The sequence below is a fragment of the Schistocerca cancellata genome, chromosome 2 (assembly GCF_023864275.1).
Source record: "Schistocerca cancellata isolate TAMUIC-IGC-003103 chromosome 2, iqSchCanc2.1, whole genome shotgun sequence".
In the NCBI taxonomy this organism is placed as follows: domain Eukaryota; kingdom Metazoa; phylum Arthropoda; class Insecta; order Orthoptera; family Acrididae; genus Schistocerca; species Schistocerca cancellata.
Window position 1 is genome coordinate 552209235 of NC_064627.1, and position 27279 is coordinate 552236513.

At 43.2% G+C, this 27279-nt stretch overlaps 1 protein-coding gene across 1 annotated transcript; it reads left to right on the top strand.

The window, feature by feature from the left end:
* Positions 1-454: 454 nt before the first annotated feature.
* LOC126156211 (uncharacterized) lies at positions 455-21162 on the top strand. Its single transcript, XM_049916294.1, has 3 exons — positions 455-467; positions 8904-9781; positions 20767-21162. Exons 1-3 carry the CDS (start codon positions 455-457, stop codon positions 21160-21162), a joined length of 1287 nt encoding a protein of 428 aa, XP_049772251.1.
* Positions 21163-27279: the final 6117 nt, after the last annotated feature.

A 27279-nucleotide genomic window follows, 5' to 3' on the forward strand; every position in this document is an offset into this window, starting at 1 on the left:
TACTCCAAAATGGCACATAGGTAGGTTGGCACAGGCTTAGGAGTTCGTGGCGGGCCTCATCAAACTAGGCAGGAGAGTGACAAGAAGAAAAAAAAATAATCTGTACGACCGCTTTTAGAACTAAGCTGTTAACAGCTTGTTTTATGTTTCTGTGGTCATAGCCGTTAACTTAATCTACAAAGTGGCTAAAAAAACTAAATGAATGGGTATTATGAAATAAAGAACATAAAACTTAATAAGGGTTCACTAGTCCACCCACAAAGTAATCAGTCATAGCTGTAAAACATTTACGGCAACATTCTTCATCATTTTGTCACAGAACGAAATAACAGATGGAAGTCTGTGCCATGCTGTTTGCACAGGATTGAGCAACTGCCACTGAAGACTGAATAATCACAAATGATCGATTGTTCAATGACGCATGCGAAAAAACTCCAAGGTACATGCAAACCCCATGAGTTATCATGGTAAGTAAAATCAACTGTTAACAACAGAAATAACAAGAAGTTGTCCAAGTATTGCATGCACAGTACAGTAACTTCGTTCAATGAGGCGCTAGTTGCGCAAGAGAACGGAGATACTGAGCAACAGCGCGAGTTCGTGGAAACTGCCGACCAAGGCCGAAGGTTGTCGAACGCAGTCGATTTAAGCTGACAACAGCGCCACGCAAGGCCACGCGCTCCCGTATGTGTAGTGCACTGGTGGGGAGATAGCACACAACCTGGCGAGTTTCCATTGGCTGTTGACTGCATCGTAACAAGATCATCCGGATTCTTGCGGGGTGAGTACTCTCGCGCTTCCGCTACCGGTAGTTTGGAGATGTGAGCAACGATACGTATTTGATACAGGCCTCATACAGCATAGAAACAAGTATAAGAAATTAGTGATTCTGATGAAGAACGTCTTTTATGACGTTGGAAGACTTCTGAGCTTCTTGCTGGCAAAATGGTGTAGTAAACAGCTGAAACATGTAGTTTATACGTGCTCTGCTTATTGCAAAAAATTATATACGAATGTGTGGTGTCTGTTGTTTCCGACATGTCTGAAAGAACAGAAATCCCAAGGAATCTGCAGCTGTGATATTGTGATACATTAGACATAAATTGAATGTTTCTCGCCACTCCACCTTCAATTTACATATACTGCAGAAATGTACTTCTACACAAAAAGGAACGTCTAATTTTGTTCTGTGTAGTGAACCATAAAATTCTGACTTTTAATCATACATTTGACTTACTATACGTCCGAATAAGATTTTATTTCCTTATGAATTCCATCTCTGTGACAAAGCAGCTATTCCCATGTGTGTTTACCGAGCGAGGTGGCGCAGTGGTTAGCATACTGGACTCGCATTCGGGAGGATGATGGTTCAATCCCGTGTCCGGCCATCCTGATTTAGGTTTTTTGTGATTTTCCTAAATCGCTCCAGCAAACGCCGGGACAGTTCCTCTGAAAGGGCACGACCGATTTCCTTCCCCATCATTCCCTAATCCGATGACCTCGCCGTCTGATCTCATGCCCAAAAACAACCCTAACCCTGTATGTATTTCGCTTTTATTTTATTTTCGATTTAGCCTGAGTAGCTGGATTTTCGCGATCGTTTTCACTTGTGGCCTACGCTCCCTTTGTTTGGTATAAGACGTGATGGACAATTCAGAATGCTAAATTTGCAGCACTTGCTCGACTATTTCAAAATTTTTATCTGACATCTTCACATGTCACCTGTTTTTGAGCTAATGCGAATATTATACATTATTAGTGGACACACAAGAAAAAAATTAAATTAAATACAGAGGTTAAGGAGCGGACAGACCACATCCAGAAGATCATGTTTAGACATCTTTGTTATTTCCTTTTTTTTAAAATCTGATTTTATTATATTTTACGGCACATATAGTGATCCTATGAGAGATCAGGAAAATTCAGAAATGGCAGTAACGTTTTTTCTGTTATGCAAGCGACATTATTAAGAAAAAAAAACAATATCCAAGTAGCTCCTAATAGAATATGCTAGAAAATAAAGAAGTAGGTACTTTATGTTTAACGTACCGGCAGTGACAGTTTCATTAGAGACAGGGAACAGGCCATCACTAGGAATGGATGAGGAAGGAAATCGGTCCGGTCCCTTCCAAGTGAGCCATCTCAGCAATTGTCCTAAGCGGTTTAGGGAAACCAGTGAAACCTAACTCAAATGGTTCAAATGGCTCTGAGCACTATGCGACTTAACTTATGAGGTCATCAGTCGCCTAGAACTTAGAACTAATTAAACCTAACTAACCTAAGGACATCACACACATCCATGCCCGAGGCAGGATTCGAACCTGCGACCGTAGCGGTCACGCGGTTCCAGACTGAAGCGCCTTTAACCGAACGGCCACACCGGCCAGCGAAACCTAACTCAAGATGAGTAGATGGGGATTTCTACTACAGTAGCTTACCACTGCGCCAACTCAGTCGGAGAGAACATAAATACTTAATATCGTTCACTTCGAAATTTGTAATTGGGGTTCTTTACGATGGAAGGTGGAGCTACCAAAAACCGACGTATGTTATTGACTTTTTATGCACGAAAGGGTGTATACAAAGCGATACGACACACAGAAATTTAAGGAGGATATACATGGAGGGATTGACAATGTCTCCACAAAATCATACGAGAATAATAAAAGTGTAAGTCAAGCACCTGTAAACACTCATGAGGGACCATATAAAATTGGATTGCTGTTTCTCACACAAAAAGGTGCAAGAAACTTCGAAAGATAGACTCCTTACGACTGTGACAAATATGAGGTTTATTATAAAAACAAAATTTACAAATGAGTACGCAATAGTGGAAAGTGAATTCAAATCATTTGGTGGTTAAATATGGAGGATGTAAGGTTTCGTCACTCTAGAAAGCATTATGTCACACAATGCCGATTGAGTCCAGCCAGGCGATGTGAGCTTCCTTTGACAGAAGAAATCCACTACCGTAAAAAATTAGATATGTTTATCATGTAGGTACGTACAATTTCATCTTTTAGCTCTGGTTGCTTTGCCTTTAACTAAATATATTTCGTCTACTCGTAGTAGGCATCACCAGTGGCCTATAACATAAAGCAAATTATTTAGTTGCAGCTATTACGTCTTAATTCATGTATTTCTGGACTATTGCAGATATATTATTAATTAAAACACACACACACACACACACACAAACACAGGCGTAATATTCTACGACATGTGTTATTAACTACAGAAATCGGTTTTCTGCTGTTACATCATCAGCTACAAAGATAAATATGTGGTGCAATGAAATTTTGTAGGATCAAAGATTATAAACTAGTGCTTCTACGGAGTATTTTCATTTTCAGTGTAAATGCGATGTAAATTTTGTGTGTGTGTGTGAGGGGGGGGGGGGGGGGGGGATGGATCATCAGTCTTCTGACTGGTTTGATGCGGCTCGCCACGAATTCCTGTCCTGTGCTAACCTCTTCATCTCAGAGTAGCACTTGCCGCCTACGTCCTCAATTATTTGCTGGATGAATACCAACCTCTGTCTCCCTGTAGCGTTTTTTCCCTCTATTGTTCCCTCTAGTACCATGGAAATCATTCCCTCATGTCTTAACAGATGTCCTATCATTCTGTACCTTCTCCTTATCAGTGTTTTCCACATATTTCATTCCTCTCCGATTCTGCGCAGAACCTCCTCATTCCTTACGTTATCAGTCCACCTAATTTTCAACATTCGTCTGCAACACCACATCTCAAATGCTTCATTCTCTTCTGTTGCGGTTTTCCCACAGTCCATCCTTCACTACCATACAATGCGGTACTCCACACGTACGTTCTCAGAAATTTCTTTCTTAAATTAAGGCTTGTATTTGATACTAGTAGACCTCTATTGGCCAGGAATGCCCATTTTTGCCACAGCTAGTCTACTTTTGATGTCCTCCTTGCTCCGTCCGTCATAGGTTATTTTACTGCGTAGGTAGCTGAATTCCTTAACTCCATCTACTTCGTAACCATCAATCCTTATATTAAGTTTCTCGCTGTTCTCATTTCTGCTATTTCTCATTGCTTTCGTCTTTCTTCAATTTACTCTAAATCCATATTCTCTACTCATTAGATTGTTCATTCCGTTTAGCAGATCATGTAATACTTCACTTTCACTCAGAACAGCAATGTCATCCGCGAATCGTATCGTTGATATCCCTTCACCTTGAATTTTAATTCCAATCTTGAACTTTTCTTTTACTTTCATCATTGCTTCTTCAACGTACAAATTGAACAGCAGCGGCGAAAGACTACATTCCTGTCTTACACCCGTTTTAAACCGAGCACTTCGTTCTTGGTCGTCCAGTCTTATTAATCCCTTCTTGGTTCTTGCACATAATGTATATTACCCGTCTCTCCCTATAGCTAACCCCTGTTTTTCTCAGAATTTCGAGCATTTTGCACCATTTTACATTTACGAAGGCTTTTCCCAGGTCGACAAATCATATGAACGTGTCCTGATTTCAAGATAGATCAACTTCCTTCCTTTATGGACTTGATGTAATACTTCACGTTGTATCTTGTAACGTTGACCTTCTATATACAGGTGGTCTGAGGAATAGAGTCTCTGTTTTTAAGTTTCCGACTTCCGTGGTGTTCCTTCAAGTGGGTGAATATTGCCCTGCCAGAACGATACATAGTGAATTTGCCACTATTACCAGTAACTTTATAGTACCGGGTGATCAAAAAGTCAGTATAAATTGGAAAATTAATAAACCACGGAATAATGTAGATAGAGAGGTAAAATTTGACACACATGCTTGGAATGACATGGGGTTTTATTAGAACGAAAAAAAGTTCACAAAATGTCCGACAGATGGCGATGGACAGCAAAACGTCAGTGACTGCGCATGACAATCGTGTATAAAAGGAGCTGTAATGAGAGAGAGAATCAGATGCGCCAGCAGTCGCAGCATGTTGATGTTACTTGAAAAGGCGCTTTTAATTAAGCCGTGTTATCAGAATAGGGAATGTGCTAGTTCAGCGTTACGATTCTATCGCCATAGGAAGTGAATTCGAACGGGTAAAGGTCCGTTGACAAATGCAGCTGTGGCGAGAATGATTTCGAAGTTCGAAGCCACGGGTTGTTCAGACGATAGACCCCGTAGTGGCCGACCGAGCACAAGGCTTAATGTTGCTGGGACAGTTCAGAAACAAATGGAGACTGTAGCGGGTTCGTCTACGCAGGGGCAAGTCAGCGCTCGTGCAGTCGCACGTCGCACCGGCATTCCATACATTGCTGTTTGGTTGGCACTTAGGCGTCTCCTCCGATGCTATCCGTACAAAATCCATCACCATCATGAACTGTCACCTAGCGATATAGTCAAGCGGAGGGCATTTTCGGTGTGGGCGTTTCAGAAGGTGGCGGAAGATGACGATTGGTTGATTAACGTGTTGTGGACCGACGAAGCTCATTTCACGCTCCGAGGGTCTGTCAAGGCCCACAACTGCAGAATTTGGGCTACCGAAAATCCTATAACTGTCATGGAAACTCCATTGCACGACGAGAATGTCACGGTATGGGTTGGATTTACCACATCTACCGTTATCGGGCCTTTTTTCTTCGAGGAAATGCGTGATTCTGCTTTTGTAACTGCTACCGTGACGGGTAAGAGGTACGCCGATATGTTACAGAATCGCATCATCCCCAGCCTGGGTGATAAACACCTGCTAGAACGTACGATGTTTATGCAGGATGGCGCTCCACCTCATATTGCTAGATGGGTGAAAGATCTCTTGCGCGCGTCGTTTGTTGATGATCGTGTGCTCAGCCGCCACTTTCGTCACACTTGGCCTCCCAGGTCCCCAGACCTCAGTCCGCGTGATTATTGGCTTTGGTGTTACCTGGAGTCGCAAGTGTATCGTGATCGACCGACATCTCTAGGGATGCTGAAAGACAACATCCGACGCCAATGCCTCTGGACATGCTTTACAATGCTCCACCCCGTATTGCTAGACGGGTGAAAGATCTCTTGCGCGCGTCGTTTGTCGACGATCGTGTGCTCAGCCGCCACTTTCGTCACACTTGGCCTCCCAGGTCCCCAGACCTCAGTCCGCGTGATTATTGGCTTTGGTGTTACCTGAAGTCGCAAGTGTATCGCGATCGACTGACATCTCTAGGGATGCTGAAAGACAACATCCGACGCCAATGCCTCATCATAACTCTGGACATGCTTTACAATGCTGTTCACAACATTATTACTCGACTACAGCTATTGTTGAGGAGTGATGGTGGACATATTGAGCATTTCCTGTAAAGAACATCATCTGTGCTTTGTCTTACTTTGTTATGGTAATTATTACTATTGTAATCAGATGAAGCGCCATCTGTCGCACATTTTTTGAACTTTTGTATTTTTTTGGTTCTAATAAAACCCCACGTCATTCCAAGCATGTGTGTCAATTTGTACCACTCTATCTACATTATTCCGTGATTTATTCAGTTTTCAAATTTATACTGACTTTTTGATCACCCGTTATATTCTACTCTTGCATATATCTTCCTGTCCTGTCACAGCTTTTCAATTCTTTTGGATTGTGGTGTTTGGCTTGACCATGCTCATGCTATGTTTTTTGAGGATGTTACAAATTTTGCTTATGAGTTGGTTGTGGTATCTTCTGACGTGCCATTTTAATGAACAAAATTCATCTCCTCACTGCGATACAAACAGACATGGCCATCTTATGCCAAAATAATAAAAGAAAAAGTATAGTGACGCTCCAAGATGAGCATTTCATGCAGAGGGCCATACATAAACACGAAATTATGGTCAACAACAAAAAAAGAGCTAACAGAAAAACAAAATCAATTCATAGGTTGTGTTATTGTTGTGGTCCTCAGTCCTGAGACTCGATTGATGCAGATCTCCATGCTACCCTATCCTGTGCAATCTTCTTCATCTCCCAGTACTTACTGCAACCTATATCCTTCTGAGTCTGCTTAGAGTATTCATCTCTTGGTCTCCCTCTACGATTTGTACCCTCCACGCTGCCCTCCAATGATAAATATGTGATCCCTTGATGCCTCAGAAAATGTCCTATCAACTGGTCCCTTCTTCTTGTCAAGTTGTGCCACAAACTTCTCTTCTCCACAATCCTATTCAATACTTCCTCATTAGTTATGTGATCCACCCATCTAATCATCAGCAATCTTCTGTAGCACCACATTTCGAGAGTTTCTATTCTCTTCTTGTCCAAACTATTTATCGTCCATGTTTCACTTCCATACATGGCCATCATGGACAGGAGACATCAGCTGGTTAAGTAATTGTCAATAATTCTCCAATAGCCGTGTAACTTAAGATGTTATTTTATTTTATTCTGAAGGCTACCAGTTTCAGCATTTCAGTATGCCATCTTCAGGCCCCAGAAACATCTCTTCAAATAAACGAAAATGTCATAAATCCTTAGATGTCGTGAATTCAATAGTTCCACTAGTGTTTTATTCTAATACTTGACATTTTCGTTTATTTGGAGAGATGCATACAAGGGCTGAAGATGGCATAGTGAAATGCTGAAACTGGTACCCTTCAAAATAAAATAAAATAACATCTTAAGTACCACGGCTATTGGAGAATTATAGACACTGACAATGACGTTTGTGATGGCCTGGAGGCATTAATATTGACAGCCGCGCGGATCTGATCGTTGTCCATGGTCGCCCTACTTCCAGGCAGCAAATCGAACAGATCCTGTTGGGCCATGTGGTGGCTCCTGCGTACGGTGGTGACCCTTAATTCCGTCTTATGCACTGTAACGCCAGGACCCATGTGGCGGGTGTCACCGGGTACATCTTGCGGAGGCTGGCCATTGAAGTAATGGAATCGCCAACGGTGAGTCCTGACCTAAAGCCTATCGAGCATGTGTGTGACATGATTAACAGATGTGTTCGTGCCGTTCCACGACAGCACCTTCAAGAGCTCTAATGAGCTCTGACTTAAGAGTGGTAACGTATGCCACAGGGGGACCTATGTAGACATTTATGCAGCTTTCCACGTTACTGAAGCTCTCAGAGTACAGTGAAAAGCAACCAGGATGACGGGATGAGTGTTTACTGCGACCTTGTTTCGCCACCTGTCAGATATTTCTTTTCTTGTTATATGAAAGAAGGAGGTTTTGATGATTTTTCAAAATGGTTCAAATGGCTCTGAGCAGTACGGGACTTAACTTAGTCACCTAGAACTTAGAACTATTTAAACCTAACTCACCTAAGGACATCACACACATCCATGCCCGAGGCAGGATTCGAACCTGCGACCGTAGCGGTCGCGCGGTTACAGACTGTAGCGCCTAGAACCGCTCGGCCACCCCGGCTGGACGATTTGGTGATTTTTGTTGTGTACTTATGTGTGAATGTTAAAGGTGTAACTTTCTAACAAACACAGTTCTTAGTTATTGCTCAACGGAGTATGGCAGATGCTCGACATTGTGTTTACCTAATTCATTTGAGCAGTGTAGTTCAAACGTCTCATTTAATACTCTGGTTTCTTCAGCATCGCCTGACTTAATTCGACTACAGTACATAAATTTCTTTTCAAGACATTTCTCATTCCGCTTGTGTTTGGAGTCTCTAACAGAATTACAGTTCCGTCGAGCAATGTCAAAGTTTTTATTTCTTCTCCTCTTACCTTAAATCCCTTTCTGTTTTCCTCTTTTATTTTTTTTACCGCTTGTTCAGTGTGTAAACCAAAGTAAGGCGGAGGATGGGCTACAACTCTTTGATACTGATTCGCAATTACTGCCCCTGTTTCATGTCATTCTACTCTCAGAACTGTAGTCAGGCTCTGTACGGATTTCGAGACTGTTGAATTCATTAGTACTACGTATTGTTGAGATGAAACTTTATGTTAAATTTCACTTTATTACAGGTCCAGCACAAAAGAAAACCATGGATGACAATAAAACACAAAAGGCTCTAGCTTCTTCGTGGATAACCAAACACTTAATAGAGACTGCTCTGAATAACGAGAATAGTGATACTAAAATTAGAGTGGAAAAAGCAGTAATCGTGGATAACGAGAAAGAAGGTCTGGGATACACGAGCAACATCCTGAAAGTGGTGGCCACCGTCAGACGAGAAAACGCCGCCTCTGGCGATCAGGTACACCTGATAGTGAAGTACGCTCAGGATCAGGGGAAGCTGAAGGAGATCGCAGATGACAACAACGTCTTCCGGAAGGAGTCACTGCTGCTGCGCGAGATATTCCCGGAGGTGCACAGGCTGCTGGAGTCGGCCGAAGGCGACGCCTTCAGGCCGCTGGCGGCGCGCTGCTTCCTGTCCGGCCGACAGCCCGTGGAGTTCCTCCTGATGGAAGACTTGTCGGCGGCGGGCTTCCGGCTGCCCCCGGCGGGTCGCGCATTCGACTACGGGCACTGCGCCGCGGCCCTGCGCGCCTACGCCCGCCAGCACGCCGCCTCGGCCCGGCTGCTAACGGACAGGCCAGACTACAGGGCGCGGTCAGAGCTCCGCAGCAGGATGGCCGACGCGGAGAAGTCCTTCTTCAAAGACATGCTCGACAAGCTCATGAAAACCACCGCCAGAGAACTCAGAACCATCCCGGGGTACGAGAGGTACGCCGACAAGTGGGAGAACCTAGCAGACAGGTCCGTCGACAGAATGGCCGACTTCTGGACGTCTACCGAAGTCACGTTCCCCGTGGTGATACACTGTGATTGCTGGAAAAACAACTTCATGTTCAGATATGACGGAGAAGCTGTTACTGATGTTAGGATTTTAGACTTTCAGGTTGGTGGAGATAGCCTATCGTTCTGCCTTTACTTTGTAGCCTGGTTCCTCTTTTTGTATTTATTTATTTATTTCTCGTATGCCGACAACATAAAATATTGAGACATTTATACAGGGTAGTCCACAGATCGTGACCGGGTCCAATATCTCAGGAAATAAGCGTCAAACGAAAAAACTACGAAGAACGAAACTTCTCTAGATTGAAGGAGTAAACCAGATGGCGCTATGGTTGGCCCGCTAGATGGCGCAGCCATAGGTCAAACGGATATCAAATGCGTTTCTTTTAAATAGGATCCCCCATTTTTATTACATATTCGTGTAGTACGTGAAGGTATATGAATGTTTTAGTTGGTCCACTTTTTTCGCTTTGTGATTGATGGCACTGTAATAGTCACAAACATGTGGCTCACAAGTTTAGACAAACATTTATTATCAGGTAGGTTTTTTAAATTAAAATAAAGAACGTAGGTACGTTTTAACATTTTATTTCGGTTGTCCCAATGTGATACATGTACTTTTGTGAACTTATCATTTCTGAGAAGGCATGCTGTTACAGCGTGATTACCTGTAAATACCACATTAATGCAATAAATGCTCAAAATGATGTCCGTCAACCTCAATGCATTTGGCAATACATATAACGACACTCCTTTCAACAGCGAGTAGTTACCCTTCCGTAATGTTCGCACATGCACTGACAATGCGCTGACGCATTTTGTCAGGCGTTGTCGGTGGATCACGATAGCAAATATCCTTCAACTTTCCCCACAGAAAGAAGTCCGGGGACGTCAGATCCGGTGAACGTGCGCGCCATGGTATGGTGCTTCGAAGACCAATCCATCTGTCATGAAATATGCTATTCAATACCGCTTCAACCGCACGCGAGCTATCTGCCGGACATCCATCATGTTGGAAGTACATAGCCATTCTCTCATGCAGTGAAACATCTTGTAGTAACATCGGTAGAACATCACGTAGGAAATCAGCATACACTGCACCATTTAGATTGCCATCGATAAAATGTGGGCCATTTATCCTTCCTGCCATAATGCCGCACCATACATTAACCCGACAAGGTAGCTGAGGTTCCACTTGTCGCTGCCATCGTGAATTTTCCGTTGCCCAACGGTGCATATTATGCCGGTTGACATTACCGCTGTTGGTGAATAACGCTTCGTCGCTAAATAGAACGCGTGCAATAAATCTGTCATCGTCCCGTAGCTTCTCTTGTGTCCAGTGGCAGGACTGTACATGACGTTCAAAGTCGTCGTCCCCATGCAATTCCTGGTACAAAGATATGTGGTACGGGTGCAATCGATGTTGATGTAGCATTCTCAACACCGACGTTTTTGAGATTCCCGATCCTCGCGCAATTAGTCTGCTACTGATGTGCGGATTAGCCGCGACAGCAGCGACACCTACTTGGGCCTCATCATTTGTTGCAGGTCGTGGTAGTCGTTTCACATGTGGCTGAACACTTTCTGTTTCCTTAAATAATGTGACTAGCCGGCGAACGGTCAGGATACTTGGATGATGTCGTCCAGGATACCGAGCAGCATACATACCACACGCGCGTTGGGCATTTTGATCACAATAGCCATACATCCCCCATGAACCATGGACCTTGCCGTTGGTGGGGAGGCTTGCGTGCCTCAGCGATACAGATAGCCGTACCGTAGGTGCAACCACAACGGAGGGGTATCTGTTGAGAGGCCAGACAAACGTGTGGTTTCTGAAGAGGGGCAGCAGCCCTTTTAGTAGTTGCAGGGGCAACAGTCGGGTGATCGACTGATCTGGCCTTGTAACACTAACCAAAACGGCCTTGCTGTGCTTGTACTGCGAACGGCTGAAAGCAAGGGGAAACTACGGCCGTAATTTTTCCGGGGGCATTCAGCTTTACTGTATGATTAAATGATGATGGCGTCCTCTTGGGTAAAACATTCCGGAGGTGAAATAGTCCCCCATTCGGATCTCCGGGCAGGGACTACTCGAGAGGATGTCGTTATCAGGAGAAAGAAAACTGGCGTTCTACGGATCGGAGCGTGGAATGTCAGATCCCTTAATCGGCCAGGTAGGTTAAAAAATTTAAGGAGGGAAATGGATAGGTTAAAGTTAGATATAGTGGGAATTAGTGAAGTTCGGTCTCAGGAGGAACAAGACTTCTAGTCAGGTGACTACAAGGTTATAAACACAAAATCAAATAGGGGTAATGTAGGAGTAGGTTTAATAATGAATAGGAAAATAGGAATGCGGGTAAGCTACTACAAACAGCATAGTGAACGCATTATTGTGGCCAAGATAGACACGAAGCCCACGCCTACTACAGTAGTACAAGTTTATATGCCAACTAGCTCTGCAGATGACGAAGAGATTGAAGAAATGTATGATGAAATAAAAGAAATTATTCAGATAGTGAAGGGAGATGAAAATTTAATAGTCATTGGTGACTGGAATTCGTCAGTAGGAAAAGGGAGGGAAGGAAACGTAGTAGGTAAATATGGCTGGGGCTAAGAAACGAAAGAGGAAGCCGCCTCGTAGAATTTTGTACAGAGCACAACCTAATCATAGCTAACACTGGGTTCAAGAATCATAAAAGAAGACTGTATACAAGGAAGAAGCCTGGAGATACTGACAGGTTTCAGATAGATTATATAACGGTAAGACAGAGATTTAGGAACAAGGTTTTAAATTGTAAGACATTTCCAGGGGCAGATGTGAACTCGACCACAATCTATTGGTTATGAACTGTAGATTAAAACTGAAGAAACTGCAAAAAGGTGGGAATTTAAGGAGATGGGACCTGGATAAACTGAAAGAACCAGAGGTTGTACAGAGTTTCAGGGAGAGCATAAGGGAACAATTCACAAGAATGGTGGAAAGAAATACAGTAGAAGAAGAATGGGTAGTTTTGAGGGATGAAGTGGTGAAGGCACCAGAGGGTCAAGTAGGTAAGAAGACGAGGGCTAGTAGAAATCCTTGGGTAACAGAAGAAATATTGAATTTAATTGATGAAAGGAGAAAATATAAAAATGCAGTAAATGAAGCAGGCAAAACGGAATACAAACATCTCAAATATGTATCGCCAGGAAGTGCAAAATGGCTAAGCAGGGATGGCTAGAGGACAAATGTAAGGATGTAGAGGCTCATCTCACTAGGGGTAAGACAGATATTGCCTACAGGAAAATGTAAGAGACCTTTGGAGAAAAGAGAGCCACTTGTATGAATATCAAGAGCTCAGATGGAAAACCAGTTCTAAGCAAAGAAGGGAGAGCAGAAAGGTGAGAGTATATAGAGGGTCTATACAAGGGCGATGTTCTTGAGGACAATATTATGGAAATGGAAGAGGATGTAGATGAAGATGAAATGGGAGATATGATACTGCGTGAAGAGTTTGACAGAGAACTGGAAGACCTGAGTCGCAACAAAGCTCCGGGAGTAGACAACATTCCATTAGAACTACTGACAGCCTTGGGAGAGCTAATCCTGACAAAACTCTACCATCTGGTGAGCAAGATGTATAAGACAGGCGAAATACCCTCAGAATTCAAGAAGAATATAATAATTCCAATCCCAAAGAATGCAGGTGTTGACAGATGTGAAAATTACCGAACTATCAGTTTAATAAGTCACGACTGCAAAATACATATACGAATTCTTTACAGACGATTGGAAAAACTAGTAGAAGCCGACCTCGGAGAAGATCAGTTTGGATTCCGTAGAAATTGACTGGAATACTCTTTCAAATTCTGAGGGTGGCAGGAGTAAAATACAGGGCGCGATATGCTATTTATAATTTGTGCAGAAACCAGATGGCAGTTATAAGAGTCGAGGGACATGAAAGGGAAGCAGTGGTTGGGAAGGGAGTGAAACAGGGTTGTAGCCTCTCCTCGATGTTGTTCAATCTGTATATTGAGCAAGCAATAAAGGAAACAAAAGAAAAATTCGGAGTAGGTATTAAAAACCATGGAGAAGAAATAAAAACTTTAAGGTTCGCCGATGACAATGTAACTCTGTCAGAGACAGCAAAGGACTTGGAAGAGCAGTTGAACGGAATTGATAGTGTCTTGAAAGGAGGATATAAGATGAACATCAACAAAAGTGAAACAAGGATAATGGAATGTAGTCGAGTTAAGTCGGATGATGTTGAGGGAATTACATTAGGAAATGAGACACTTAAAGTAGTAAAGGAGTTCTGCTATTTGGGGAGCATAATAACTGATGAAGGTCGAAGTTGAGTGGATATAGACTGTAAACTGGATAATGCAAGGAAAGCGTTTCTGAAGAAGAGAAATTTGTTAACATCAAGTATTGATTTAAATGTCAGAAGTCGTATCTGAAAGTATTTGTATGGAGTGTAGCCATGTGTGGAAGTGAAACATGGACGATAATAGTTTGGACAAGAAGAGAATAGAAGCTCTCGAAATGTGGTGCTACAGAAGAATGCTGAAGATTAGATGGGTAGATCACATAACTAGTAATAACGGGTAATGTATCACGAAGCAAATACCGTCCGCACTGGCAGAATGTTACGTGATACCACTTACTTATACGTTTGCGACTATTACAGCACCATCCATTACAAAGCGAAAAAAGTGGTCCAACTAGACATTCTTATTTCTTTCTGTAATACACGAATATGCAACAAAAAATGCTGGTTACTATTTTTTAAAAAACGCAGTTGATATCCGTTTGACCTATGGCAGTGCCATCTAGCGGGCCAACTATAGCGCCATCTGGTTTCCCCCTTCAAGCTAGATAAGTTTCGTTCTTTGTAGTTTTTTCGTTTGACGTTTATTTCGTGAGACATTTGGCCCGGTCACGATCAATGGACCACCCTGTATAGTTTGCTGTTATATATGTAAGATATTAACCAACATCATAATAAGGTAGTAGATATCTGTTATTGATGATCAAATAGAAAAAAAAAAAATCAAGATGCCAGAGTATCTCATTAACGAAAATTGCTGGCTACGCACATGTAAACGACCGACGTCAGTTTGTGAGCATCATTTGGCAGGCTGCGTCATGGAAGCTGCGAGTGTCACAACGGTAATTGCAGTGACCTTGGCTGTCTTTTTCTAATTGATACATTTCGGGATTTAGGCTCAAAGCTAACATTTTTAAATTCCGAAAATTAATAAATCAATAATACACTCTGCGACACGAAGTCCGACGCACCACGAAGGAATTGTCTGGATGAGATGGAAATCGCTACATGTGATTTACATGGGGAGACAAACAGATGATCACAATTTCAGAAAAATTCGCTCATTTACTGTAGAGAAGAAGCTTAACAAATTGAACAACTCAGTATCGCGTTGGTCCACCTGAGATCCTTATGCAAATAGTTATTCGTCTTGACATTATTGAGAGAGTTCTTGGATGGCCTGATGAGGGATATCGTGCAAAATGTTGTCCGATTGGCGCGTTAGATTTTCAAATTCCTGAGCTGGTTGGAGGGACTGCCCATAATGCTCCAGAAGTTCTGAATTGCGGAGAGATCCAGTGACCTTGATGGACAAGGTAGGTTTTGGAAAGCTCGAAGACAAACAGTGTAAAGTCTCGGCATGTGCGGGAGGGCGTTATCTTGCTGAAATGTAAATCTAGGATGGCTTGCCCTGAAGGGCGACAAAACGGGGCGGTAGAATACCGTCGGCGTACTGCTGTGCTGTATGGGTGTCACAGATGAGATCCAAAAGTGTCCTGCTCTGAAAAGAATAACCCTTCCAGACCATCGAACCGTATGGTGGGCGACAGTCAACTTGGTATCCCACTACTACCTGGGTCTTAGACTCGTGTTCGGATTCGAATGTCACTGGAGTAGAACTTTCAGTGATGAGTCCCACTTCGAACTGAGCCCCGATGATCAGCAAAGACGCGTCTGGAGATGCCCCAGACAGCGGTGGGATACCACAGTCACACGCCATACGGAACGACAACGAGGAGTGATGATCCAGGATGCGATTTCATTTCATAGCAAGATCCCTTTGGTTGTTATCCACGTCACCATTGTAGCACAGCAGGACATTGACGTTATTCTACGCCCCGATTTGTTGCTCCTCATGGCAAGGTGTCCTGGACTTTCTTTTCAGCAAGATACGCCCTGACCCACACGGCAAGAGTATGCACTGCTTGTCTTCGTGCTTGTCGAACCTCACGTTGGCCAGCCAGGAAGCAAGATCTCTCCCCAATTGGAACGTCTGGAGCATTATGGGCAGGGATTTCCAATTAGCTCGCGATTTTGACGAATTAACACGCCAATTGGACAGAATTTGGCACAGATGGTTTCTCCTAGATTACAGTAGATAGGACTTCCAGAAATTTGTCATCACTGCTGTGGTACAGTAGTGTGTTTCTTCTTGTCGGCATTTACAGTACGTTGCATTTATTTACGGCTATAGTCAGTTGAAAGTCGCTGCACCATTCATCAGTCCTCTGCAAGTCTTTCTGCAAAACTCACTACTCTCTTCTGGCATTGCAACCCTCATGTACACAACCGCATCATCTGCAAAAAGCTTTATGGAATTTTTGACACGTTACCAGGTCATTTACATACAGGATGTCTCTGCTAAGAGTCGTCTGGTGCATTTTCTTTCGTATTTAAGCAGATAACTGCAATTTAGTTTTTGCACTGTGTAGCTTGGGTTAGCAGAAAGGAATCACTTCTTTCATGCGATGGAAATAGTCGGTTATTTCTCGTTACAAGCAAAATGATACTTAAAGCGGTATTTTACATGCCCATTCGACAGGGTGGTCTCAGATAACTCTACTGCGATATTTGTTTTGTCGATATGAATTAGAACGGACAGTACAACTCGAAGAATAGTCAGCACTCTATCAACGACAGCAGAGCTCTGGCCCACGCTGACTACTACAGCGTAGCGTGCAGCGCTTCTGAGCTGCTTTTAGACTGTTGTTTATTCTTCGACTTTCTGTCAGTCTTAACACATATCGATGAAACAAATATCGGACTAGATCGATTTGGGAGCACGCGATCAAATGGGCATGTAAAATACAGATTTTGAATTCCTACTTTTTTTATGGCAACCAAGCCGAAGCCTTCGGTTGCCACTGATTGTCACATGAATGATTCGTTGAGCAGTAATTGTTTGGGCTGACTCCAGCTACACAATGCAAAAACAAAGTATGAAATATCTGCTGTAACACCGGAGAAAATACGCATGACGACTCTCAGGAGGGACATCCAGTATACTATAAACAGAAACAGACCCATCACTCTTCCTTGGGGTACTCCTGAAATTACTTCGTTCCTTACAGAGCGACGTGTTGACTTCTCTCTGCGAGAAAGACTGGAATCCTGTCGTAAATCCGGTTCGATACTCTGTAACCTCGTGTTCTTTTAAACTTCCTGGCAGATTAAAACTGTGTGCTGGACCGAGACTCGAACTCGGGACCTTTGCCTTTCGCGGACAAGTGCTCTACAAAATGAGCTACCCAAGCACGACTCACGCCCCATCCTCACAGCTTTACTTCTGCCAGCACCTTGTCTCCTACCTTCCAGACTTCGCAGAACCTCTCCTGCGAACCTTGCAGAACTATCACTCCTGAAAGAAAAGATATTCCAAAGACATGGCTTAGCCACAGCCTGGAGGATGTTTCCAGAAAGAGATTTTCACTCTGCAGCGGAGTGTGCACTGATATGAAACTTTCTGGCAGATTAAAACTGTGTGCCGGACCGAGACTCGAACTCGGGAACTCTGCCTTTCGCGGGCAAGGGCTCCACCAACTGAGCTACCCAAGCACGACTCACGCCCCGGGGCGGGACCTTTGGCGGAATTAAAGCTGTGAGGACGGGGCGTGAATCGTGCTTGGGTAGCTCAGTTCGTAGAGCACTTTCCCACGACAGTCAAAGGTCCCGAGTACGAGTCTCGGTCCGGCACACAGTTTTCATCTGCCAGGAAGTTTCATATCAGCGCACACTCCGCTGCAGATTGAAAATCTCATTCTCGTGTTCTTTGTCACTAAACTGCAGTTCGGGACGGTGAAAAACGCGTTCCTGAAGTCAAGAAACACACCAGAAACATAGGAGCTGATGTCTACAGCAACGTGGAGCTCATGGGGCAGAAGGCAAGCTGAGTTTCGCAAGATCTCTGTTTGAGGAATCGATGCTGTTTTTTAAGGACAAAATGTTTGTCCTCGAAAAAGTCATAATTTACAAACATAAAACATGTTCCATAATTCTACAACAGACTGTCGTCAAAGATGTTGGCCTATAATTATGTGCATCTGTTCTACGACCCATCTTACGCTTTTCTCCAGTTGCTGAGTATCATTCGCTGTTACAGCTACCCACAATAAACTGCTGGTAGTATAGAAGCAAGTTCTTTCACATAACCTCTGTGGAATCTTATAGGTTCTGGTTCTGATGCCTTTCCATTCTAAGCGATGGCAGTTACTTTTATGTTCTGCCAGCAGTTAGCTCAAAATTTGCCATTTCGATGCTCGTAGACAGGAAAAACCTTCTAGTTAGGTGACTGAACCCACCCCTGTGGGTCTCCCGAACAAGCATGCCATATGATCTTATTTTTACTCGAGTAAATACTACAAAACTGGTTACCAAGTTACACAGATAGTTGATTAAACACTCCCAAGGAAGAAATAATAAAAAGCGAACACTTAACGAACGTGGTCTCGATGCAGCAGCTCAGGGCACTGCGTAACAGAGCGCCAGCCTAGACGACCAATGTGACGTCACAAGTTCGTTGCAGGAGCCCGGATTCCCCATGGGTCAGTCCCGCAGTGGGTATAAGGTTTTAACACATGAGTGCAGTTGTCTTCCAAAACTGCTATACCATGAGGTCAGACACTGTTCATCCGAGGCCAGCGAGATATTGGGCCCTGCAACGAACTTGTGATGTCACACTATATGGCTTGTCTGGCACACTTCGCGAGCGGTCGGCTCCGTGCAGTGCCTACAGGAAATGAATATTTAATTGAAAACTTACCCACTGGAGTTCAAAATTACGTCGTGTGGCATCGAGAACTAGCATGCATTTGAACACGCGGTCAGGAATCATTAAACTCGTCTGAAATAGTTACTCGCTCGCTGCCGGAGACAGCTGCTAGCACTCTTTAAGGTTTACAGTGTCATGTGCTGTGACGTACGCGCCAGGGCCTGGGGCCCTATTCTGCATCGTTCATATCGAACGGTGTAGTTGGTTCGTTTCGGTAGTGACGTCATTTTCGGTTCTTTATCTAAATATCCTATTCAGTAAGCTTCTGAGATCTGTTACCGAACGGTCCTCCCACCGATTTTACAATTGTTCCGAGAGGTTTTGGATTTCAGTGTGGCCCTGTCGATCAGTGAGCTGTGGTTTATGTACACCTATAATGTGTTATTGTAAACATATTTAGCGGTTTTAGCTTTGGATTTAGTGATTGTGTTACTAAAGAATCACCAGAGGACGCATCAGGTTGGAAAGTGAGACTATTTTCGTTTGTTAGAAATATGGTTAGGTTAGGTTGTTACTGTGAATGATTACATCCAAAGAGAAAACGTTTTCGGTCAATATTCTCTCAAAATACATGTTATTTTAATGCAAATAAGAGTTTAAAGATCATTAAATAGCAAGACATTGGCTCTGCTTACGTGTATTACATGAGTGTGAACTGACGTTGCTAGTGACTTTGTGTACTTTTTCCCACAAATGGTTTAGTCAGTAATTATCGAAACGTTTTTACAACTTTCACGTAACAATGTAAAGCAATTATGTGTAGCCTGATACTAGAAACCTTCCAAACTGTTACGCATTTCTGACTTATGCAGCATCGTTTGGCAACGAAGGCAGCCTACGTTCCTCTGCAATAGTACAAGAATTCAGCCACACGTAGTTGTTGTTTAGCGAAGCCATATCTGTCAACTTATTTATGTCATTTAATTGTAGCTATTTTTGTTACTGTTTTTGTGGAATAAAAAAAAGTGGTTAGCGCGCGGGATTACTACACATAAGGACACGGGTTCACGCATGGATGGGTGCAAAAAAAATTTTTCCTCTTCATATATGCAACACTTTCTGAGACATTGTTATTCGTGTAGTTTAAGATTTTTCTGCAATATTATTTACATGTGAGAGCACAATTCCTCAGTAATTAGTTCGTGATTTCTGTGTGTTTAAAATACGAAATATGAAATTGTTGGAGATAAAATTGCTGTGAGTGAAATAACCGACAGTGACCTTTGTATTTTTTCTTGACAGAAATAATTCACCATTTTTTCCGAATGTGTAGTGATTTCCGAGTATGTGTTTAGACAGGAATCTAAGAGCACATCTTAAATTACTGGGAATGTAACTAGAAGCAGTCATCTCCAGAATCGTGGTTCTGCGATCGAATGCTCAACAACAGTAGACAGAGATGAATGATCTCTGTCGTAATATTTTTAGACTGTAGCACCATATGCGAAACATTTTCATTCATGAGATGCATGGCCAAAATTGTTCAATAATAAGTGCCTCTCCATACCCAGGGTTGCTGTTTTTGTTTCAAATAAAATACCCATACACGAAAATCACAACAGCAATCCTAAACACTCTTTCAGTGTCACTGAACAGTGAACCTACTAACCTCATTTTCGTCCAACATTTCCGCTGGTATTTTAGCAACACTTCGTACTGCGAAAACGCAAGTTCGGTACGGCGAAGAATAACGCGCCTGCGTCGTCTGCTAGCTGCTTTGTGTTCGTGGCGCTGTGCGCGCTGCAGTGCGCATGCGCGGATGTGCGGCCACTTGCTTTTGATTGGCTTGCGCGACGCGAACCGACAACAGCGCTTCGGTTCTCTAGACCCGAACGGTATCGCTGCCGAAATGCATACTGAATAAAGATGGGGCTCTGAGTACTACACCGTTCGGTGCTCTTGAATACCGAAACGATCGCCTCAATGACGGAAAGATACAAAATAGGGCTCCTGTCTTTCTCGTGGGCCTCGCCGTTCCACGCGGTGACGCTGTCACGTGATGTGCTGCAGATGAGCAGAGTGCACAGCCCGGCGGCGGACGTGGTGTCCTTCCTGTACGTGAACGCCAGCGAGGAGGTGCACCGGCGGCAGCTGGCCGGCCTGCTGTCGCTGTACCACGGCGAGCTGCAGGCCACGCTGCGCGCCCTCGGCCTGGCCGCCGAGGCGGACGCCTACCCGCTCGGCGAGTTCCAGAGGGACGTGGACCGGGCGCACGTGCTCGCCGTGTGCAAAAGCGCCGTCCGGGGCATGGTCCTCACGTCCGAGGAGAACGGCGCAGATTTCGCCAACTTCTTCGACAACACCGACGAGTCCGGCGAAGTTCTAGCAAAGGCATGCAGGCATCCCGACTGCGTGTCATACTTGAAATATGTGATTCCCCTATTTGAGAAGAAAGGCCTCCTGTGAATTTTATTGTAATTATTCGTTTTGACCTGCCAACTTAAATACTGACTTCCTATTCGCAAAAATGAATGAACCCTGTCGACATTTGTTACTGTACTTCTGTGATACCTTTCGCTATCAGTTAGGTAATAAAAAGATTATAATTACATTTTTGCCTTAAAAACTCTCTTTACTGTTCCTGCTTGTTCCAATCCTGGCCTGTGAAGGCAGACACTGCTGTGTCCGTCGGTTTACCAAGGTGGGTGAAAACTCTACATTACATCAAACATTATAGAATGTTTGGATGTAATTATTTACAATATATTACAACATAGCGTCTTGTGATGTATTGTCCAAAATTTCTTGCACTGCAGTGTTGGCTGCATTATTGGCGAGCGTTCTGCGATTTCTGTGTTTTTTTTTTTCAGCGTTTCCGATATATACGAAAAGAAAGTAACATGTCGGATTTCAGTCGTCATCTTCTGTATTGGTACTCAACACAATGTGAGACGTTTTGAAAAGATAACGTATGTCTGTTTGCGCTACTATGCTATAAATACATTTTCCTACCCTGCCCTCTTGTTCCTTACTACTGCATCACATATAAGCTGTAAGCTGTCAACAGACGTTAAAAGATTTTGTGATTGAAGCTTTCAATTGTTATCGCTGAAATGTACTATCTCTGATAAGTGCACATACGATCTGACTCGTGAATGTCCGAGTACTTTCGCGCCAACGACCTTATTTCACATGTAAACTGTGTGTTAGGTCATTGAGTTGTAAATATTTTTGTGAAATATGTAAACAATGGTAATATTTCACGTAATATACATTTCACCATGTACAGAGATTCACACTCGTTCCTTGTCACTGGGCTTCTACAGTGAATAAACTTATTTTTGACGATGACATCGTTAACCAACGCACTAATATATCTTGGACTAACCCTCGACCGGCAAATAACGTGGAAATCGCACCTACTTACCATCCAACAGAAAGCCCACAATAGACCAATACATGCCGAACTTGGGGATTACACCCCTCCACTGCTCTCCACACCTACAAAACCCTGTTGGGATCCGTCTTTTGTTGTGCGAATGTTGCATGAAACTCCACCCAACCAAAGGTCGGTAAGTCCCTTCAAATCCTTGAACGCCATGTACTGTTTCGCGTTCTGCATCCGGTTATCTACCCCCAAATGGATCCCCTACCATCTCATGAAGTTTCCGCCTCTTCTCACCCACATCGGACAACTCCGAATCTCCTACACCATTCGCAAACTAGATTTCAATCATCCTATTGTCTCCCCTCTGATCACCACCCCTGGTATGCTGCCACACCTTCACAAGCACATCCCTCCGTCCCTATACACATGTACACACACTCCATGTTCTATCCCAACGCAATTTCAACGAATTCCCTCTCCCAGACAATTACAGTCGCCCCGTTATTTATAGCTCCTGCCAGCCTTAACTCTTCCCAAACTTCCCCCACTCCATATCAGACCTCCTTTCATTTTTTCGCTTTCCATCCATCCTTATCTCTTTCCTCTTGTAACCACCACCCTACCTACACAATACACTACTTCTCACCTTCTGTCCCTACCATACCCACACAACACACTACTCCTCGCCCTCTGTCTTTCATACCGACTGATTTCCCATCATCCATCTCAACTCCTACCTATCATCTCAATAGGTTTCCTACTTAACAGACCCTGATGTTTTTAACCTCACCCCTCATTCCTATGGATCATACTCTCTGCCCGGACAATATTTCTCAACCTGTGTAAGTCCTTCAGATTTTAAATGAAAGTGCAGGGTTTCAGTGTTTTTTGTCAGAAGAATTAAACTTCCTGCGATGTGTTTTTAAAACGTATATATTCTCGTTTTTTTTAACTGTCCGTCTTTGATCTCTGATTTAAAATAGGCAAACACACTGCTATTTAGCTTCTAACACTCATTATAAGTTTTTAATTTCTTTTGGCAGAACAGCGAAATATTTTAAAATGAGAGCCCACTCTCCTCTCATATTGGGCGGAATGATGAAACAACAATAAATGAGGAAAAACTCGGCCACATTTAGACATAGAATAGAAAGGGCTTTAAAATGGCTGTTCGGTCGCTTAATAATAGTCACAGTACGTTTCTGGACACTTTTCGTTATTCATTACGCGTTTCTGTCTCTGCCATCTTCAGATAACCTTTTGATGCAAAACGAACATACAGTTCTGACAAGGTTGTCAAGTAACGTCAGAAGCGACATAGGTTTTACAGTTCCACACTCCGCCGGACGGAGACGCTACAGTCTGGAGCAGCGCGACCGTTACGGTCGCAGGTTCGAATCCTACCTCGGGCATGGATGTGTGCATGGAAGTGTGTGATGTGCTTAGGTTAGTTAGGTTTAAGTAGTTCTAAATTGATGACCTCAGAAGTTAAGTCCCATAGTGCTCAGAGCCATTTGAGCCATTTAGTTCCACACTCCAAGATAAGGTTTCACCTAAACACGTGTGCTACTAACAGCACATGGCGCTGTAATAGTCAGAAACGTATAAGTACGTGGTATCACGTAACTTTCCGCCAGTGCGGTCGGTATTTGCTTCGTGATACATTATTAGTGTTAAAATGGACCGTTTACCATTTGCGGAAAAGGTCGATATCGTGTTGATGTATGGCTATTGTGATCAAAATGCCCAACGGGCGTGTGCTATGTATGCTGCTCGGTATCCTAGACGACATCATCCAAGTCTCCGGACCGTTCGCCGAATATTTACGTTATTTATGGGAACAGGAAGTGTTGAGACACATGATAAACGTCAACCACGACCTGCAACAAATGATGATGCCAAAGTACATGTTTTATCTGCTGTCGCGGCTAATCCGCACATCAGTAGCAGACAAATTGCGCGAGAATCGGGAATCTCAAAAACGTCGGTGTTGGGAATGCTACATCAACATCGATTGCACCAGTACCACATTTCTGTGCACCAGGAATTGCATGGCGACGACTTTGAACTTCGTGTACAGTTCTGCCACTGGGCAAAAGAGAAACTACGGGACGATGATAGATTTTTTGCACGCGTTCTATTTAGCGACGAAGCGTCATTCACCAACAGCGGTAAAGTAAACCGGCATATTATGCACTATTGGGCCAGTGGAACATCAGCGACCATGAGGCGTTAATGTATGGTGCTGCATTATGGGAGGAAGGATAATTGGCCCACATTTTATCGATGGCAATCTAAATGGTGCAATGTATGCTGATTTCCTACGTAATGTTCTACGGTTGTTACTACAAGATGTTTCACTTCTTGCCAAAATGGCGATGTACTTCCAACATGATCGATGTCCGGCACATAGCTCGCGTGCGGTTGAATCGTTGTTGATTAGCATATTTCATGACAGGTGGATTGGTCGTCGAAGCACCATACCGTGGCCCGCACGTTCACCGAATCAGACGGCCCCAGATTTCTTTCTGTGAGGAAAATTGAAGGATATTTGCTATCGTGATCCACCGACAACGCCTGACAAAGTGCGTCAGCGCATTGTCAATGCATGTGCAAACATTACGGAAGGCGAACTACTCGCTGTTGAGAGGAATATCGTTACACGTATTGCCAAATGCATTGAGGTTGACGGACATCATTTTGAGCATTTACTGTATTGTGATATTTACAGGTAATCACGCTGCAACAACATGCGTTCTCAGAAATGATAAGTTCACAAAGGTACATGTATCATATTGGAACAACTGAAATGAAATGTTCAAACGTACGTACGTTCTGTATTTTAATTTAAAAAGCCTACCTGTTAATAAACTGTTCGTCTAAAATTGTGAGCCATATGTTTGAGACTATTACAGCGCCATCTATCACAAAGCGAAAAAAGTGGTCCAACTAAAACATTCATATTTTTTACGTACTTCACGAATAGGTAATAAAAATGGGGGTTCCTATTTAAAAAACGCAGTTGATATCGGTTTGACCTATGGCAGTGCCATCTAGTGGGGCAACCATAGCAGCATCTGTTTTCCCCCTTCAAGCTAGACAAGTTTCGTTCTTTGTAGTTTTTTCATTTGACGCTTATTTCGTGAGATATGTGGCCCGGTCACGATCAATGTACCATCCTATATAGCTTATTCGTAATATCTGCTCCATGTTAACTTTTGGGGTCATCTTGATTTGCGTTGATATTTTCTCGATATTTTTCCTCATGTAAGCGATTCAACGAAATAACGGTGAGACAATTCTTTCTTTTTGATTTATCGCTTGTTATTATTAATTTGTTGTTTATGGCACCAACTGTTATCATGCACACTTACCAACGATTGCCCACTCACTCGTCCTTCCTGACGCATGCCCTTAGTATTTTCTTTTTTTCTAAAGCTGTTAAGTATCTCGATACTGTCACGTCGCTCTCATACTGTTCGCCGAATTCCCTGACGTGTCCAACCTCTCTACGTCTGCCGCTGCTATCTCCGCTCTCCTCCGTCCCTCTTAGCCTTCCTGTTGTGATCTGTCTTGCTGCTACCGACGCAGCCTGTCTGCGGCCTCTCTGACGTCACCAACACCTCATCATACCTTTACACTGTTAGCGGTGCACCTTCTGCTCGTTGCTGATTGCACCACCTGTCTTCATATGTTGTGCCAATGCGTACCCTATTCTTTTGAACCTTTCTCTTTTCTTGCAGCTGCTTTTTCTAAGAAAACTTTAGTTCATGATGGATTAGTTTACTTAAGCCATAGCAACCAACCAAATCTTAGGTGACATCGATATTTCAGCTACATCTGTACTGCGCAAACCACCCATCGGTATCTGGCAGAGGCTACTTTGTGTGTCAGTCGTTTCCCCCTTTTCCAGATCCAGACGCTAATGGTTCGCGGAAAAAACGATTGCTGGTAAGCCTCTGTGTCGGCTCTAAGCTCTCTCGTTCTCATGATCTTTTCGAGACATGTATGTAAGAGGAAGCAATGTACTGGTTGACTCATGTAGAAACGTGCACTCTCGGAACTTTTAACAGTAGATGCAGAACGCTTCTTTTGCAGCATCTCCGTGACGCATCCATACTTACTTAATGAACCTGTAGTGAAACGTGTTATCCCTTTTTGGACATTCTCTGTTTCCTTTATCAACCCTATCTGGTACGTGTTCCAAATTGAAGAGCAGTATTCAGGTACTGGTCGAAGGAATGTTTTATAAGCTACTTCATTTGTCGGTGGATTGCATTTCGTAAGGGTTCTTCCAATGAAGCACAGTTTGGTATACACCTTGTAAGAGGTCCACGACTAAGTAATTTGTTGCTAGCGCACTCGAGCAGATGTAATTTCGATGGATTGCTCACGCGCTGCCTGCGATATGTAAGCTATAAGAGAATCTCAGACCAGAGAGTAGTGTTGGCTGCAGTAAGAGCAGTGGTAGGAGTAAGTAGTAGCTGCCAGTCTGGTGTATGGAGTTTTCGGGACCGGTCGTGGGGAGCGATGGCGCTGCCTGAGCAGTGTAATATAAGGTAAAATCAGCCGCGCACATGTGTAGTTTGTTACAACAAAATTTGTCCTATTGTTATATTCAAATCCCACGTAATTGTTTCAAAAAATCTTTTATTAATAATCTTTTTTATAAAATTAGCTCATTGACAATCATTCGTCTGAATTTAAAGAATTTACTAATTTCTGCAATCCATGGTCATCCCGATTAACGTAAAGAAAAATCAGTCGTTTCCTCTTATACATGACAAATCTAGCGGCCAGCATTGCACTGGGCTGTGCCAGAAAAAGTTTTTATAGGAGCAGATATATACGCGTTATCCGGCGACTTCATTGACGTAAGAATTTTCAATTTATTGAGAATGATCTTTGAGGGCCATGACGCAGCACTGCTGACGTCCAAATTTACCAGTTTAGATTCACAAATAATTGAAAGGTTATATGTGAGCCACAATTTTATTGAGAGGTTAGTCACGTATTTATTCCGAGGTTACGGAAATAAATTGTTGGGAGGTTACACTAAAATGTGAATGATATAACTATTTCCACTATTGGGAGGTTACAACATTACCCACGGTTAACTGTATGTCGTCGTTCCATTTCAAATCTGTCTTTATGCATAATCCCACTTATTGTAACTGCTTCCAGTGACTGTTCTG